The following is a 19,257-nucleotide window of genomic DNA, read 5'->3' as shown; positions in this document are numbered from 1 at the left end:
CTAGGGGATCATCCTCTACGCTCAGTGACTATGGCGGTTCTAGGTGAATCGGATTAGGGGGCCCGGGTTCGTGACTACTGGGTTGATACCCTGGGCTGGGATTGGGACCGTTTAAATAGTTTACTGGGAGCGGCTTGCGGCAGTGGGAATTAGCACCAATGAGGAAGTTGATGAATGTATGTGCTGGGGAGTGGATAGTTTGGGGGACTACTCGGTGTCTTTGACATACAAGCTCATCTCAGGAGCTCAAGAAGAGGTTGTGGAGGATGGGTTATCTTTTATCTACCGGCGAATTTGGAAGTTGAAGGTTCCTGAACGAATCCGAAGCTTTGCCTGGCTCGCAATGAAAGGAAAATTAATGACCAACTATGAGAGGCGGAGGAGACATTTTACGGGGATGCGCGATGTTCTCTTTGCAATTACGCGGAGGAGACGTTAATCCACCTCTTCAGGGACTGTGGCGTCACTAGGAAGGTTTGGTGGGATCTTTTACTCCCACACTCTAGGCGGGGTTTTTGGTCAGCGAATCAGGAGGATTGGTTCGTTAAGAATCTGAAGGGGGCTTTCAAAAACTACATCCGGGTGGACGGCGGCATTCTTTTCGTCACCACGTCCTGGTGGATATGGAAGTGGCGCAATAACAAGGTATTTCATGGGAATGCATTGCCGGTGGGCGGCAAAGATTTTATCTCACATCAAGTGCGTGACTTCGTTGCTGCCTGGGTACGAGGAGCGATCAGAAATCCGGAGAAGGTGCAGAGAGTGGTGCTCGTCAAGTGGGATCAGCCATTGGAGGGGTGGGTGAAGGTCAATACTGATGGGTCGGTAGATGGAGGCTCGAGGCGGGCGGAGACTGGTGGGGTTATTCGGACACAGATCGAGTGGTCTTGTGGTTTTGCAAGTAATCTGGGAACCTGTACTGTGCTCGCGGCTGAATTATGGGGGATCTTGAAGGGTTTGGAATTGGCATGGATGAAGGGGTTCAGGAAGGTGGTCGTCGAATCAGATTCACTGGTGGCGTGCAATTTGATTGGCTCGACCATTAGGGACACTCATCCGTACGCTATCCTGGTGTACCAATGCCAAGGCTTTATCAGTAGAAGTTGGTCGGTCCAGCTTCGTCACATCTATAGGGAGGCGAACGTGGTGGTGAATTGAATCGCGTCTCTTGCACACTCCTTTTCCTTGGGTTTTCATGTTTTAGATTTCTGTTTGCCTAGCCTAGCTTCACTTGTTGCTGCTGACTCTAGAGGGGTTCTGAAACCTCGTCTTGTTTGTACGTCCGTTTAATTTAGGCGTTTTTCACCGAACCACCCGTTATATGACTGAATTTGCATGGAACACCCCTTATATCGATAATTATTTCGAACCACCCAAATTTCACTCTTTTCCTACCAGAAGCCATCCCTCCCCCTATTCCGTTAGATTTTCCATCCAAATTAACAAAAAGACAGTTATACCCCTGATAGAATTCCAAAATTACACTTAAAAATCAAAATTTTAAAAAAGAAAAGAAAAAAGAAATATAATTTTTTTATTATAATTACTAAATGAAGGAACATGATTCTATCCGTACATAACGTTGGTCGGGAGTCTAGCAACCAACTATGCACATACAACCTTATTCACAGCAAAGCTCAATCTATGAAAAATAAAAGAACGCACATTAGCACTAACAATGTTGCTTTGAGCGACCCGAGTGACCCTAGTAAGAAAATCAATAGCATCACTTTCTAATTATCTAAAGGTAGAGAAAGCAAATGCGATAAACCTATACCCATTCTCCATGCACTTATCCTCATACTTCTTCTTTTTCCTAGCAACAGCATCAGAGACAATAACACCAGGAACAAAACCGGGAACCCCTACACCCGTGAAGGGGGAAACGCCAGTAACATCCAAACATACATCCTTCCTATCGTCCCAACAATGGACAAGTAGATCAGCAAGACGAAGATCCCTTCCATCCTCAGATAAGAACCCCATAGGCACTTCCTTCTGCACAAAGACACCAACCTGAGAGCAAATATCCCCTAAAACATCTCAGACCAAGTCATGCCGACAATTGAGCCCAACATCATTATCACAGTGCACCGCATGATCACCAAACCGATCCATGACACAAGAAGAGCAACAAGGACATGTAAAACCATCAGGGAATATAGGAATCACAAAACAATACTGAAGAACACACCTGAACTGTATTGGGTGCATTGTTTGGCCAAGTCCGGGGATGGGAATAGTCCTAAAAAAATCCAAGGAATGGGCCGACCGATTGCTAATGAGGATAATTTTCTCACGGGCGCTAGGGTTGAAACAAGTCACCAACTTCTTCTCTACCATATCGAAGTACACAGTAGCCAATTGTTTCATAAACGGGGGGCTGATACATCACGAAAGAGAACAAGAGGATCAAAATCACACACATCCCCAAAGTTGCTCAAGGCTAACTCACACGCCGGTCCAAGATCAATAACACCACAATGACGAAGCAAACGGTTCTGGATATCAAGAGATTGAAGACGTGAGGCGACAAAGGCATAATGGGACGAATAATAAGCAGTATAGACACCAAACCCACCAAACTGAAAAGGCAAAGTAACACATCTCCATTGTTAATCACCAAAACCTTCGGCACCTGCTACAATAATCTCCTGAAGAGTCTTCCTCAAACCAAGATCAAAGGTGCAATGAGCAGAACCAAGCATCTGAGGGGGACATGTCCGGAGAGAGAAATATAACCTGCCAACCCCAACACAACTACGGAGAAGAAGGAGGCTCGACTGCGGGTCATTGAGCCTAGACACAGCTTCCATCAACCCCACTGCTTTGGAAACCCTATCCTCAATCCAACGACTACAGAAGCCAACATCCAGACTAACAGGCCCTCCAAGGAGCTTGACCCCATCCAACGACCGAGCTAAATCAAGAAGAAAAAGCGCAGGATTGAAACTCCTCGGGTCAGGATTAGGCCAAAATATTTCTGTCTTTGCAACATTGAGATGCAACCCCAAAAGAAGGCCCTTCTTCAATAATCAACTGCAAAGCATCAGAAACCGCACCTGAATCACCAATAAGAGTGCCATCATCTAGATACCAATCCATGAGATCCAAGTTACACCTTTCATTGATCAAATGAACGAGAGGATGCAAGGTGAGCGCAAAAAGCAAAGGCCCTAAAGGATCCCCTTGTTGAATGCCTTGACACGACCATAAAACAGAATCACCATAATATAACCTAGTCGGGTGTGCGTAACAAAACTCAACCCAAGGGGAAAGAGAAGGGAAGCGGTTACGGACCTCAAGAAGCATGGAGCATTGGTCTAACAAGTTAAAAGCATTCCTAAAGTCAACTAGAAGCATACACATATTATCGTCACCCCATTTCGCCTCAACTAGAAAATAGGTCATTCTTTTAAATAATTCTTATGTCCCAATTTGGGCACGTATCCCAAACACGTGTTAATTGTATATCAAATTTCCCCAAATCTTCAAGTGTGAGAATACGTGTTTTGAATTAACGTGTTAATTATATAGAAAATTCTCACACTTGAAGATACGTGTTCAAAATTCTCACCATAAATCTTCAATACCAGAGTATACAGTCGAAGAACCCTAATTTTCACCCCAAATACTCACCCTAATTCTCACCCCAATTTCTCTTGCAAGTTCTTATGCCCAATTTCTTACACAGCCGAAGAACCCTCCTTCATTCTCTTATGCCCCAATTTCTGCAAATTGCCCCAATTTCTCTTCTTCAGCCCCAAATTTCGAACTCTCCTTCAATTTCAAGTTTGCGATTTCTGAAGTTGCTCCTCAATTTTGCACTGTTTATGTAGTCTCGAAAGGGAAGTTAGAGTCTCTTCGCCCATCAGAACAAGCGAATGCCAAAGTTTTAGAAGATACTACAAGTCTCGCCTCGCCTAAATTTTCCTCTGATGCGCCTGCAAGATATAATTCAAGCACTCTAGCTGAATTTTCCTCGGTAAGCATATCCATTGGGCGAGAAAGCAATCTAATATTGTATCAGCGAATACTGTAGGTTTTTCTTCTACGGAGTATGGTGGTGCTTCTATGTACCGGAGTATGAAGACAATGGAGCCGGTGATGACAAGAGGGACAAGGAGATCACTAGATGAAGCGGACCGGTGGAGATCTATGGATTTGAGGAACAGGGAGGATGCTCTCAGTTTTGTTTCTGGGAAATCTCAAGTGACAGCAGCACCTACACAACAGAAATCGATTTGTTCTATTCGGAATATCCATCAACAAAAATTATTATGTACTTGGATGTAATGACTTAGTTTTGTTTTTGGGAAATCTGTTGACCTTCACATGTTCTTCCTCCTCGATTTGTTGCTGTCACTAAATTGATTAAATAGATAATGCAGTAATATAAATTTTTTGGATAAGGAATTATTATGTACTTGGATGTAATGACTTAGTTGAATAACATTTGATTTTTGTGCAATTCAGTAGTTGATATGAAACACCTAATGATTTTGTTAGCAGGCAGTGCTTTCTAATGATTTTGGTCGAATTTGGGTGACAAAGAAGGAGGGTTAGGGAGGGTAGATATTTTTGTAATTTTTTGAATTAATTGGGGGTATTTTAGTCATTTTATGAATTTAACAGATGTTTTAATAGATTCTGTCAATGGGTGGCTCATGGTAAGAAAAGAGTGAAATTTGGGTGGTTAGGAATAATTATCGATATAGGGGGTGGTTTCATGCAAATTCGACCATATAGTGGGTGGTTCCATGCAAAAGCGCCTTTAATTTAATGCAATCGTGGAGCCTAGCTCCTAATTTACCCCCAAAAAAATCTTATTCTCATTTTATATTTAAATATGGCGGGCCATCTACTTAGGAGCAGTATAAGGAGGTACAAATTAGGAATTAATTTAGGGAGTTCTCAAATATAGGGCTCAATTTATTCAACAGATCTGAGGTTTCGGTGTTCTGAAGTGTTTTTTGAGTTTTAACCCCTAAATTTGAGTTTAGGTCTAACAGTACAAAAGTCCAGCCGCACAACCAGAAAAAAAAAACACTTCACATGTGCAATATATGGTTCATATGTACCCATTTGTTGAGAGTATGGTCCAGTAGATGATGTCCTCCGGGATAAATCTACAGGTTTTGAAGTATATGACAATTGCTCACCAGAACCAAACATACCATGATATCGTAGAAACAAACATTACTTCCAGAATCCATGGAGTAATTTCCTGAATCAATACAAGAGTAAGAAAAAAGTCCAAAACATCCAGATACTACTGATATGTCATGCCAAGAGAAATACCTTTTAGATTCATCAGATCTTGAGAAACAGGAACTGAGCTGAAATGTTTGGCATGGATGTAGCAACTCCTTGTGGGCAGTAAGACGGAGAAAAAGGGATTTGTTGTGGAGAAAAAGTTGGTTATCCACAACTATAGGAGAGACAGGTGTACTGACTAGTGAGTATTGTCCATAAGTCATTTGGGAATTGAAACCATATAGAGGGTGAAGGTAAAGAGTTGTATTACCATAAATAACCTAATCAAAGTTCAAAACAGAGAAGAAAAAGAAACAAAAAATGGAAAATAAATCAGAAGGCATGATCTGGTAGTTCTAAGAAAGTTTATAAGACAAGAAAGAATTAGAGCAGGTTCTTCTCACCAAAGGTATAACTTGCAGTCCGTCGGCACTGGCATACTGAGGGTACCCACTCCAACCACTAGTGTTACTGTCATAGCCTGAAAAAAATGAAAAAAAGATTCTCTAAGCCCACAAAATGAAAACAAAGATGGCTTCACACAAAATAAGGTTATTAAATAATTATATTCTATTATTTCTTATAATAAGTTCACTCAATAGTCTCCTTCTTATATGAAGTGCTAACAAGATGATTGGATAAATTCATCAATGTGTTTGCCAGTGACCAATTTCAGTGGAAAATGAAGAAATACTACGTTGAGTGAATACCGCGTATTATTAGCTACACCAGAATAATAATAACTTTCAAGAGCAGTGAATAGCCCGTATTGTCAGCTGCAGTAAAATGAAGAAGTACTAACCTCCATAATAATAATTTTCAAGAGCAGGATAAACGTTGAGTGAATAGCCCGTATTATTAGTTGCACCAGCATCTGCTAAAGCCCCGGACTGACCTCTAATACTTGCAGCTGATGGGCCTACAATGGCTGCATCAGGAGAAGGATTGGTAGAAACAATCCTTTCATCTTTGGGCAAAAGTGGCTGATAATTGATTACAAATGGACTGCTAATGAGATATATATTGTCTAAACTAAAATAGCAAAAAAACTGGGAGGAGAAGTAAAATGAAAACTTATCAAATCCTAGCCAGAAAGTTACTTGTTTCATAATGTGCTCTTCCTCAACAAGCTGCTATCCTACAAAATAAAGTTATCTTAAGTCATATAACAAAGTAATGCAAATCAGATCTTCCTTCTTCATGAGAGAAGCCTATAGTACAAACTTATGACAAAGTATCTATAAGACTACACAATAGTTTCGGATAATTATGAACATAATCATACAACTCTTTCTCATGATAACAAAAGTTGTTAAATATATAAGTATCGAACAGTTCATTAAGCCACACAACTCTTTTAGACCACAGATTCCACGTACAAGATAAATTACAAAGGAATTGACCAATTTGAAACAATCTATTTGACTAATTCTTCAATATCCAAAATGGCACACATCAACTAAGAAAATTAGAGTTCCACAATCAAACCAATTAATTCTGAGAGACGGAGAATGATGATGAAAATAAAAGATGTTAACACTGTCAAAAATTGTTTCAAATTTACTTTTTTCTGAAATTTTGTACTAAAAATGAGACAAGAGCGCTGACAAAAAAAAAGCAACTGTTTTTCCAATACCGGTTCTAGCCTTCGCCAAAACATCCTTACATGTCAAACCATAGTAAAGCACAATCTGAAACTGTTCCAACAAACTCTGTACTCCCATAACCATTTAGGCATTAAAAAACAATAACAGATAGGCATTTTGTAGTTAATAACTTGTAGCTACATTGGAGAATTAACTCAAGCAAAATAAAATTCTAGAAAGAGTTCAGGGATGCCATATGATGTTCTGCTTGAGGTACTCCTTATTTGACCTGACTTCCCTTTAGGTATATAGTGAAAAGGTTAACAAACTCGGCATATTCTCAAACTGACATCTAAAGTTGATTTAACATTTAACATTGCTTTGTTTAACTCAAATTAGTTATATACTTTTGTAGGGAACAACGTGGATTTAGCATTGCTATGTTCAACTCCAAATAGTTATATATACTCTTCGAGATGGTGTTTCATCTATCATGCTTTAAAAGTCTGTTTTTTCAACACTTTTCTGCAAGGCTCATGGTAGTTTGTTAATTGTGGTTTCAACATTATTGTTTTTAGTAGTCTCTGATGCTAATTTCTGATGGGTTTTCATAATTACTAATGTTTTGAGTTTAGAAATTACAATTATCCTGATTCTATATCCCTTTTAACTGCCATATGAACTTTTGTGCCCAATGTTAAATCCTTGTTTTTTCCCTAAAAAAGTCAAAACTCATTGTTTAAATGCAGAGGCTTTCCATAGATGCCCACATCTGTTCAACATCACATCTAGTATTAATCAAATTAGGCACAAACTTTTAAACCCTGATGAGATCATACCATGTAATGATATAGATGTCGGTGTTCAAAGTGACAGCTCAGCCTGCAATGCAGCAAGCTCGTCTTCTTCCTCTTTGTTCTTTTGAGGTTGCCTTGCAGGCTGGAAAGGGGCCATATGGTAGCTGGTTGTAGAAGTTGTTCTTCCAAGTCAACAGCTTCCAACTCCGTTCTTCTTTCCGTACATCCTACAAAACCGTAGTAGCAATACATCTCTATCACTCTCTTTTAAATTTTACAGTTGGATTTAAAATTCATGCGCAGAAATAAGATTCAAACCTGATTCAACAATGGAGTTGGAGCGGAGATTATCACAAATTAATTGTCGAAGAGAGACTCACTGAGTGCTATTAGGTTCTCGATGCCGCTAGAGAACCCCCTTATTCTGATGCTCTCTTCTTCGGATGTTGTGAGAAGATTTAAGTATAATAGAAATGGAAACCTGGCCAATTGAAGACGACGAAGACCGGAAAACCCCAGATTGTTCGTGAACAAGAATGACCAGCTTTCAACGACTAAAAAATGTTGAAGAAGATGTTGTAACCCTAGATCGAATAAGATTGAAGAAGATGCCTGGAAAGCGGTGGGTTTGAAGACGATGCTGGACAGTGGTGGTGTTGAAGATGACGCCTGGCAAATGATGATGATCGAATCTAAAAGCTTTGGAGGTTCAATTTGAAGTACGCAAATTGGGGTTTCGGAGGGATTTTGGAATAGCTTTTGCCGCTTCTCGCCACTTTTGTTTTAATTTTATCTACCACAACGGTTTATATAAACCGTGATCCATGTAATTTTGTAGCTACGACAACTGTTGTGACAATAACCGTTGTCTTTTGTTCTAAAATCCATAACATAGACAACGGTTGTGAAAATAACCATTGTCTTTTGTTCTAAAATCCATAACATAGACAATGGTTATGTAAAAAACGCTATCCGTGTTGTAAAGATCATAAAAAATGCAATTAGATAACACTATTTTTTGAACCGTTTTCTATAATGTGTTTTCTATGGACCATTTTGTACTAGTGGGACCGTAAAACGGACAGGCCCAGTGCTTTAATAAGAGATTGAGAATAAGACGTACATAAATAAGATGAAAAGGAGAATTAGAAAGATACATGTGGGATTACTATTGTTGAGTTATGGTCTGTTAAATATGCTTTCAATGGTGTGGGAGCTTGTGCATTATCTCCATAATTTATGAGCATTTAGAAGAGAATTAGTCTTGTTTTTTATCTTGCATTATCATCCTTTGTGTGTTATTTGCTTAGAGACATCTTTGACATAGTTTAGAGATTCATGATTATTACACTTGCATAAAATAGCATGGTTCAAGTGTGGGGGAATGATTGATGCCATTTTTGGGTTAAGTTTAGAGTTAGTTTAGAGTATTGTTGAGTCTTGCAATATTTTTAGTAGAGTCGGAGTCTACGCCCGTTATTTTTGATGATTCTAGGTATTGGGAGCTAGAGAGTTGATTGACGACCACTTCAGTCATGTCATCCATACTCGTTGAGATCGCCAAGGAGTTAGATGCATCTTACTCGAGGACGAGCAAGGTTCAACTGTGGGGATGTAATTGGCGACATCTAGTATGACGTAACGAGAGGTTGTTAGCATCATTTACAGGCATATTGGTCATGATTAGAGCGTATTACCGTATTCCGGATCTCATGAAGCATAGTAGCTAAACACGAGGATTACAAGCACTCGGGAGAAGACCGAGGAGACGACACAAGAGAGAAATGGATGAACGCATGCATGAACAAACGCAGCTGAGCGTCCAGCACTTCCAAAAAACGCGCCTAGGTGCTAGGCGGCACCCTAACGTTGTGATTAGTTGCTAGGCATTTTCAGCTAGGCAGTGGGAAAAAAATCGCCCGTCTAGCGCCTAGGCCCCCCTAGGCGCATTTTTTAGAATACTGGATGGAAGATGTAGATGAAGATAATGATGAGTTTGAGCCAGACATGGAACAAGAAGTTAATGTTCAAGTTGAGGAGGATAATGAGAATGATTAGATGGAGGATTAGATTATATTTCTATTTTATTAAGTTGAAATCTACGTTAAAAACTATGGGATTTTTGCTTGTAGTGGTCTTGTAGATCTTCTTTATGAAGAACGCTATAAAGTCTATGAATTTTGGATGATTAATTAGCAAATTACATGCTTATATTAAAATTACATAGTTAAATTATGAATTACTATGAAAATTATGGGTCAATATATTCTATTTAGCTTTTCATATAAGAAAATTTTATTAAAGTATAAAATAAGTATTATAATATTGATCCGTCTAAGCTCCCGTCTAGACGCCTAGGCGCTAGGGCATTTTTTAGAACACTGAGCACAGTGGCGCGACCGTGTCTTAGGTGGCACGATCGCGCCAGGGTTCTGCAGGGTGGCGTGAGTCGCGTCCCTGTAAGGATTTGTGTCGCGGCTCTTTCTTTCTGCAGGAGTTCTTGGGCCCTTTTTACTTAGTTTTAGATCAGAATTTCGGGCTGGGGTTTTTAGTAATTGTTCCTAGGGTTATAGTTTCTATAAATAGACGAGAGTTTTGCCTCCATCTACAATCAGTTGTCATACATTAATTTCATAGTTTAGAGTTTACGTAGAATGAGGAGCGAGTAGTCTCCCTAGCTTTGTTCTCCAGGTGGAAGCCTGTGGATTATGGGTTTGTAGACTTCTTCCTTGGTTCTAATAATATTATTTAATTTGTTTCATTCTCTTGTGCATATTTATGATTGAATGTGATTTATCTATCTAGATTAGCTACCTAGGTTGTTTAGATCTAATTCATACTGCTAGGTCTGACTTGTCTGAGTTGGAGAGTCTTTCCGTTTGGTAGCAAATCAATTGCCTGGACTAGTTGAACTTGTGATTCTGTGGAGAATGATGATGTGTTAGCAACCAAGTGGCACTACATATTCCTATTTATTCTTGAACTTAATGTTGCATAGGGATTAACCTTTGATAGTTTCAGGGTTGTATCTAGAGGTAAGGGCTATTAGGACTAGTTGGACTAATTAGATACAAAGGAACAAGGATTAGGACAACCTTAATATATAATTTAGAGAATGAACCTGATTAGAATTAAGAAGCCAATGATCAAACCAAATAATCCGTAGTGTGAATACCTGGTGAATAAAGTGTTTTCCCATATTTGCTTTTCCTAGTTAGATTAGTTAGTTTATACCTTTTTCCCCTTTTGGTTACCTTAAAGGTATTTAAATTAAATACACAAGAACTTATTACTTCACTCTTTGAGGGATCGACCCTTGCTTGTCATTCTACTTGTAGAGGTGTTAGTGAGGAATAAATATTACTTTGACGCGGCCAAACGACGCCTTGTCAAAGGGGTCAGAAAGATTTTACCTCAGGAGCAAGGGCCTCTGTATCAGCCATTAGGCAATGGCCTTGGTAGCTTCATGGAGGTCAGCTTCATTGTCTTCTTCTCCCCACGCCGAGAAAAGTGCTTTCTTTTCAGATGCTTTGACCTTGGAATAAGTGCATGTCTTAGCAAAATGCCCCTTTTTCTGACAATTGTAGCAAGTTTACTCCTTGAGATCTCGCTTTGTTGAAGATGATGACTCTCCTTGACCATCTTTCTTCTTGAACCCTTTCTTGACCATCTTTGTCATGAGGACGACTTCCATGTCATCGTCCTCTTCCTCTCAACCTTTATAAGCTTCAAAGTGATTCCAACGACTTCTTTAGTAACTAAGCCCTTCCTCATATCAGAGTTCTCTTGATCGAAAAACTTGCCAAATATATTGACCACTGAGAGCTTCTTACAATCTGGAGATATTAGAGTGATTTTTTGGGTGAGCTCTAACTTGTCGCTCATTGCATAGATGACCGCTAATGTTTGCTCCTAAGAATCAATCTTTCCTTTCCTTCAATTTCGGAAGCACTTCATCGTCAAGCTCTATAATCTTCATGCACTAGTAGTCCTAGGTTTGGATGAACGTTGTATTCACTCATAGCCACCAGTCAAGCTCCCCTTCAAGAAGTTGATTATGTTTGTTCAAGGACATCCCTAGGTTGAATTCTCCATTCTTCGTCATTGTTATGGAATCGGATCCCGCTCTGATACCAATTGTGGATCGTGTGATTTGAGTACCTTATTCTAACTAAAGAGTATTTCTTTTGTGCAGAAAAGATTAAGACTTTAAGAACAATGATTACCAAAACTGTTTTCTTTATTGATTCTACTAGAGTTTACAACTTCAAGGCGAACACACAGTTCTTAGTTCGTCTCTAAACGCTCCTAGATATTGTCTAAACTCTAAATCAACAAAGATAACCTCTGAACAAACAATCTTTTCTAGATCAATAATCTAAACTATTTATACTAAAGGCAAAATTGTCGGAAACTAATCTACGAAAAGCTAGATAAAAATAATAAATAAAACAATAAATCGTAACTGAATATCAAAGATAACAAAGTAGCTCTAACAACCTAGATTACGAATCTAGGAGATCTTTGGTAAATTTATCTTTTCTTTTATAGCTGCTTAAAGATATTTTTCCTTTTTTACGCGCTCGGTTCCCATCCTTGTCACTCGGTTCCCTTCAATGCGTCACTCCCTTCTATTGTTTGGAACTTCTATTACTCGTTTCCCTAACTTCATTACTCGGTTCCCTCTATTCTAGTGAAGCGCTTCGAGCGTTTTGTTTCTCGCTTGACTTGCTTCAGCTTCTAACTTAAGCTTGTTAATTCCTTTGCTCTAATTACCTAATTTGCTCGAAGGCCTATTGTTATCATGCAATAACTCACTCAAGGTAGAATTAGTATATAAAGATTTTTGTTATCATTAAAATTGAGAGATCATAAGTTATAGATACTAGTAGCTAGTTCCTATAACCAACAGATATGAATATGCTTTTATGTACTCATTTGTCTATTATTTTCATGTACTCTTTTGTCTCTTCGAAGACATCTGATAAAATTGGAGTATATTGTACACACTTGAATAAGTTACTTTAACAATATTGTTCTAAATTTCCGTAACAATGGTTTAGAAGGGGGGATTTGTTGGTTATCAATACTACTTGGGTAACTTGAAAAATTAATTCCGCACATTGTTTTAAAAAAGTTAATTACGTTGCTGATTTTATAGCAATTAGAGATGTGGTTGTAGCGTTTCTCATTTCAGAAAAAATTAAATGATGTATTGGTGTTTGGAAACCGGCGATCAAAGTATCTTTTTATATTAGTAATGTTTGAAAGCTATTTTTTCAATGTTACTCTCGTTAGACTTTATAACTATCGCTACTACCATTATAAATTGGGCCTATGAAAAATTTCACATTTGCTTCATTCACATTCATCCTCTTATAAAGTGTGGAATGGATGAGAGGATGAAATGGTTTTGTACTTGATTAAAGAAATTGTTTAGGGCGTAACGAACAAAATGGGTTCATATGTTCACAACAAAATAGGATCGCATGTAATGTAATAGATGAAATGAGTTGATACATGACAGATTACGCGTCAGTCGTGCACAACACCAGAGTATTGGGGGTGAGCACGGTCGGTTAACAAACATCGGTTAACCGAGCACTCCAACCTTGTTGGTTAATATTCGGTTAACCAGCAAGGTTGGAGTGCTTGGTTAACCAATGTTTGTTAACCGACCGTGCTCACCCCTAATACTCTCGTGTTGTGCGCGACTGACACATAATCTGGTAAACTGCATGTAGAGTTGAAGGTTGGATAGGACCTCAGGGACAAGGTGCGGCAGGTCTCCGGTGAATTGAACGGCAAAACTCTGCTGCGCCGTCTGCATGTCAGTAACAACAACTTGAACATCCTCACCGGACGTCTGCGTAGACTGGTGAGAGTGGGATAGAGTAGTTGCCGGAGAAGGAGGTTCCTCAGTGTCGACATCTTGGAATATTTCCATATCACTTTCAGTGGGTGTGTTTTGAACATTTGCGAACATGAGGTAAGGGGCAGTTACATCATAAAGTGTTTCGTCAGTGTCGACATCTTGGAATATTTCCATATCACTTTCAGTGGGTGTGTTTTGAACATTTGCGAACATGTAAGGGGCAGTTACATCATAAAGGGTGAAATTTTGAAGGGCTGATGGTGTTTTGAATCGAAAATGCAATTGGGGAGATTGGTTTTATAACTGAAGTTGTAGGCGTGGGTATTCCTGTGGAAAGGTATAGAATATTCACAATGTGGAAAGATGCATCTAGTACAAGTGGAAGAGGAAGAGATCTGCCAGTAAGATTTCCAAGAGTGACAAAATTGCCATTGTTTAGTAAACTGAGAAATCGAAACGACAGGGGTATGAATGGAAAGCGGCTTTGCATTCTTCAGTTGAGAGGCCATGCAATGATTTAGTTCATAGTCTGGAGATACGAGCACAAACAAAGAATAGGAATTGAGTGAAGGAAGCGGCAGGGAAGAAGGCTCCACGTGTTGTGCGCGACTGACGCGTAATCGGTTAACCGGGCACTCCAACCTTGCTGGTTAACCGAATATTACGGTTAACCGGTGTCGGTTAATCGAATATATTTGGTTAACTGTTAACGATTAACCGTAATATGTTCGATTAACCAAAATCAAAGAAACAAGGATTTTCTGTTATATAAAAAATAAAATTGTATTGACATATTTAGTTTTGAAAATATTTTGATTAATTAATTTACATTCGGTTGACAGACACCGATTAATCAAATATTCGGTTAAACGCTATTGATTAACCAACTAGACCGATTAAGCGTTATTGGCTAACTGAATATTCGGTTAACCAAAACCGTTAATTAAAATATCGGTTTTCCAGTTATTCGATACGGCTATTTGGTTACAGTTTTTCTCCCTAACCAGTATGCATGAAGCTTAAAGCTTGGGTATGTTTAGGATTATTTTGGGGTCAGATACTTAGTAATGGACTAGATTTTATCCATACAATGGGATTTGGTATAAGAACAGCTTACTTCGTAGAAAACGCATATAAATCAGAAAAAATCACTTTATCCACTGATTAGGATTAGGAGTACAAACATACAATTTAGATTATTAAATAGAAACAAGCTAAATTCAAGAACAGACCTTAAAAAAAGCTAAAGTCAAGAACAGGAACCGTATTCATATGTCAAATAGTTCCAAGAATCCATCTTTCTCCCAAGAAATTCATTGACAATGACAGCCTCTACTGAGAAAATATCATCCATTTCTCAATACTTGTTGCAAAAGAGCAAGTATTAACCCTTGTTTAGAGGCTGAATAAACTTATTCATAGAGTTCATCGACGTTACACTCCCCGAGGAAGACCTTGATACTCCGCGGAGAACCGCAGTCCCCTTCAGCTATCAGCGCTCTGTCGTTCGCTGCCATGTGTGCTATGATCTTGTATATCATTTCAATCTGCATTCACAATTTTTTTTTACAAAATTTTTTTTTTAAAAAAATATAAATACTTTTTTAATATTGTTTGGAGAGGGTTAGAATTTTTTTACATCTTCTGGGCAGTGACAACGGTCAGCTACCTCATCAATTGTCAGTAGCTCAGTAGGCTTCTTGCAGCTGGACGGAAGAAGAAAAAAATCATATCAAGAACTGGATTTACTAACCATGATGATTAACTAAATTTAATAAAATCATAAAAATAATAAGATCAACTGTTCAGGAATGTATCAGCTTGAAAATGAAATAATGAGGCTTATATTACTATACCTGGCTTCGTTAAGTACAGCCAAAACCCGTTTCTGTAATGCTAAAACTTCAGCAGCAGCCTTTTTTCCTGCCTCAACACCTTATAATACACCAACATGATTCAAGATTATAAGCAAACAGTCCAATCAAAAAGAAACTATGAAGAAAAAAATGTGTTGTTAATTACCAGGTTGGTGATAGGCGTTGATGTTTACCATGGACGCATATAACCCGACAGCTCGTTCATATAATGCTACCATAGCACCCACTGATCTGGGTGTCACTTCTTCAACCGTTACTGTAATGGATTCACGGTTGTTTGAATACAACGCTGATCTTGTTCCCTGCATGATTATGTAAAATCAGGTAAAGAAAAAATGTGGGTTATATGATTGATTGATGAATCTTTCTAATTACCTGTAACATTCCGAAAAGATAGTCGCCACATGTGACACCTGGTTCGAGCTCCCAATCATGACCTGGAGGTCTATCGCGAAGAACTTCAATGAACGTAGCAAAGAAATTGTGGACACCTTCTCTCAGTTGTTGAATATAGCTACAGAATCATTTGTTACATTATTAAAGCGTTGTAGTTTTTACAAGGATAAATAAGCGTGCAAGAGAAACTTACGCGTGTTGATCTGTGCTTCCTTTATTTCCGTACACTGTAAGTCCTTGGTTGACCTGTCACCTCAATGGTTATGGCTCATTTCATATTTAGCTGTGCGCATATTACAGGTGAAAGTAAAAAATCCAGGTGATTTCGTGCATGTATAGGTATACCTTGTTTCCATTGAGATCAAATTCCTTTCCAAGTGATTCCATGACGAGCTGCTGTAGATATCTGCTGAATAGTAATAGGCTATCTTTGTAGGGAAGAACAACCATATCCTGTAGATTCAAGAGCAAATTGAGAAAAAAAGATTCAATGTAGAGAATCTCAACAATAAAACCTGAGAAACATAATATAAGCACCTTGGAACCGACACCATCAGATGCCCAATACCAACATAGAGCTAGCAATGCTGCAGGGTTCTCCTTCAACTACACACAAACCCACCATTGTACAAGCCACTAAGAATTTTACGGAGTATAAGTTGATTGAGTAGGGTTAGGGGTGGTGAAAAGTAAAACTATAGTTACCACAGTACTCCTAGTAGCCTCATCCATCAATGCTGCACCTTTTAGCATTTCCCTGATGTCAATTCCCTGCACGAAAGGTTGTTTAGAGTTAACTATACTAGTTGACTATTAAAATTAGTTCAAACGAAAGAAAATGAACCTGTAGGGCCGCTGGAAGTAGACCGACAGCAGACATTTCAGAGGTCCTACCACCAACCCAATCAAACATAGGAAATCTAGCCAACCATCTTTCAATTCTTGCAGTATTGTCTAACAATGAGTTCTCTTGAGTAATAGCCACACCCTGCAAATTTTTACTGTCATAAGACTACTGCAACAGAGTCTGAAGACACATCTAAAAGCCAAATTTCTGCCTGAGCTGAACTATCTGCAGGCAAGAATAATTTGAGCATATTGGGAGGCATACCTACTCTATGCTTCATTTTACCAAATTATACTTCTAAAGAGACGCAGAATATGAAAGAGCAATGGAATAGAGTTGTCAAACCATGGATATTAAAAAACCATAGGTCAAATCGGGCCGAGTTAAAGATAACTTCTTGTGTGAAAATGACTTTGATGTTGAGTTACAGTGCTAGCATTTAGAAACCCAAACGTTAATTTTCGTTCTCCTTCACTTTTTATAAGAAACGTTTAGTGCTTCAACTCTCACACTTAAATCACTACTTCAAACTGTATCATTTAAATAAACTACCCTCCTTGTTATCAATATTGGCCTTATAGGTTTCAACTTGCACTCAAATCTCTTAAGGAAATAGTTTGCTTTATATCTACAGAATCATTGATAGCTTTATCTCTTTTTCAAACATATGCCCATAGGATAAGACCCTCAATTAAGGAAGTTTTTATTAGGTTCATTAATTTAGTGATTTTCATTTTTGTTGTTGAAGGTCTATTCTTTTTATATTAGGGTTTAGGGCATAGGAGAAAAACTGTAAGTTTATTTCATTATAGCAGCTCAAAAGCAGAGAGATGATATCATGTACTAATACTGCAGCTTATGCAGGAAAATATGATGCAAAATGGACTTGCTTCACAGAAAATTGATTAAAATAAGTCTGTGTTACATTTCATCTAGATCAGAGGTAACAAGAAGTTGAACCAAGAACCTGAGATCAAAACCTGTTTTGAAAACACCAACCCAGCTTCACGGAACGCTTTCTGCACCTCTAGCAGACCGTTTCTTGTTTCCGGGGTGCCACCACTCTGTAATCAACACACAAAAACAACATCAATTAAGCCAAACAAACAAGAATTCAGTTCCTTCACCAATATAGATGGTGATAAAATATACCTTTGATATCACAATAACAAGCGTAGAAGCCAACTCAGCCCCAAGCTGGGCAATTTGGTGATCAATTCCAGCTGGATCAGTATTATCAATGAATCTTATCTGCAACAAGATCAAAACATAAATGACTTAGAAAAATAACATGTTAGGTGATCATGAGAACACAAATATACATACCTTCAGAGGAGGATTATCAGGAGCCAATGCTTCAGCCACAAACTGTGGGCCAAGAGCTGAGCCTCCAATACCAACAGAAAGAATTTGGGTAAAGCGACCCCCTGCCGGAGTTAAAATCTGCAAAAAAAGAGAAATACATCTGTTGTTATTCTTTTGTCATCTTCTTCATCAACTGTGCAAGCCTAAATGTGCTAGCCAGTAGTTACACTAAGTGACCAATCAGAAGACAGAACTAACCTTGCCGGAAATAATGTCGTCGGCGAAATCACAGACGGAATCAAGGGTTTGTTCGATCTGAGTCTTAAGGAATGAATTGGGAGCAAGGTCCGGCTTCCGAAGCCAGTAATGGCCGACCATTCTGCTTTCATCGGGGTTAGCGATCGAGCCCTTCTCGAGCTTCTCCATATCGTGAAACGCCTTCTGAAGGAGGGGCTCCATTTCCTCAACGAACCGGGAGGTGAATCCGATCCGGCTGACATCCAAGTAAAGCCCTAGCTCTTTGTGCTGGTAAAGCCAGTCAACGTACCTCTGCCAGAGAGCTTGCGGATCCTTTTCAAGCACGAAATCGCTCTTCTTCGTGATCTCCGCCAATGGAGGAAGGCTGCTGTTGGAGGAATGGGCGATGGCTTGGACGGAGAGGGAGCGAGCGGGCTTGAAGGGGACGGGTAAACGGGTGGGGTTGGAGATCGGGTCTCTGGGGATGGAGTGGAGATTTGGTTTGAGAGTGCGGCGGTGGTGGGAGGAGCAGAGGCCTGAAATGGAAGACGCCATTTGCAGGCGGCGGTGGAGTGAAGTCAGCAGGAGGAGGAGGGAGATTTTCTAGAGTGAATTGGTTGGTGGTGGTGACAGAAATGGGGAAGAAGGAGATATTCAAGATGAAATCTGCCAAATTGAAAATCGGGTAGACAACAAACACAACAATGACTTGTTGGAAGTTGTTCAACTTGTTCCTACCTCTCTAGTGGTCATGCTAGTGCTACTACACATTATGAATTTTGGTAAATTATAATCTCGTAATTGTCTTTGGTATAAATAAGCTTATTATAATAGCATCTCAAACATTTTTTAAAATAAAATGATTTTCATTATCCAATAATGTTTGAAAGATCGAAAACTGGTATATTAATAGTTTTAATATAAAACAAGCTAAAATAAGTAAGAAAAGGAAATGAAGAGAATAGGATGGAGGTAAGGAAAAGAATATCATGATTCTTTTACCTAGTTATAATTTTTGTTAACCACTTATTCAATTATTTATTTAAAAAAATTGCTAGGAAAGAGAGAGGTGTTGCGTCCT

The 19,257-nt window shown here is 38.9% G+C and overlaps 1 protein-coding gene across 1 annotated transcript; it reads right to left on the bottom strand.

The window, feature by feature from the left end:
- Nucleotides 1-14,926: 14,926 nt before the first annotated feature.
- Nucleotides 14,927-18,731, bottom strand: LOC141247982 (uncharacterized). The gene is made up of 14 exons (XM_073669310.1): nucleotides 18,198-18,731; nucleotides 17,961-18,077; nucleotides 17,787-17,885; nucleotides 17,615-17,698; nucleotides 16,632-16,775; nucleotides 16,493-16,558; nucleotides 16,325-16,393; nucleotides 16,133-16,240; nucleotides 15,981-16,033; nucleotides 15,767-15,905; nucleotides 15,537-15,693; nucleotides 15,371-15,449; nucleotides 15,154-15,220; nucleotides 14,927-15,061 (listed from the first exon to the last, which is right to left on the bottom strand). Exons 1-14 carry the CDS (start codon nucleotides 18,729-18,731, stop codon nucleotides 14,927-14,929), a joined length of 1,851 nt encoding a protein of 616 aa, XP_073525411.1.
- Nucleotides 18,732-19,257: the final 526 nt, after the last annotated feature.

The sequence above is a fragment of the Phyllobates terribilis genome, unplaced genomic scaffold, assembly GCF_046119375.1.
Source record: "Phyllobates terribilis strain yellow unplaced genomic scaffold, ASM4611937v1 Scaffold_3500__1_contigs__length_77052, whole genome shotgun sequence".
NCBI lineage: Eukaryota > Metazoa > Chordata > Amphibia > Anura > Dendrobatidae > Phyllobates > Phyllobates terribilis.
Note: the sequence above shows the minus strand (reverse complement) of the source record. Positions and strands in the feature narration are given on the sequence as shown.

Excerpts from the sequence above, each read along its gene's own strand:
- LOC141247982 (XM_073669310.1), bottom strand. The coding sequence starts at position 18,731 with ATGGCGTCTTCCATTTCAGGCCTCTGCTCCTCCCACCACCGCCGCACT. Across the intron at positions 18,078-18,197 it reads ACGACATTATTTCCGGCAAG|ATTTTAACTCCGGCAGGGGG; the intron begins GTTAGTTCTGTC and ends CTTTTTTTGCAG. Across the intron at positions 16,559-16,631 it reads TACTTCCAGCGGCCCTACAG|GGAATTGACATCAGGGAAAT; the intron begins GTTCATTTTCTT and ends CCTTTCGTGCAG.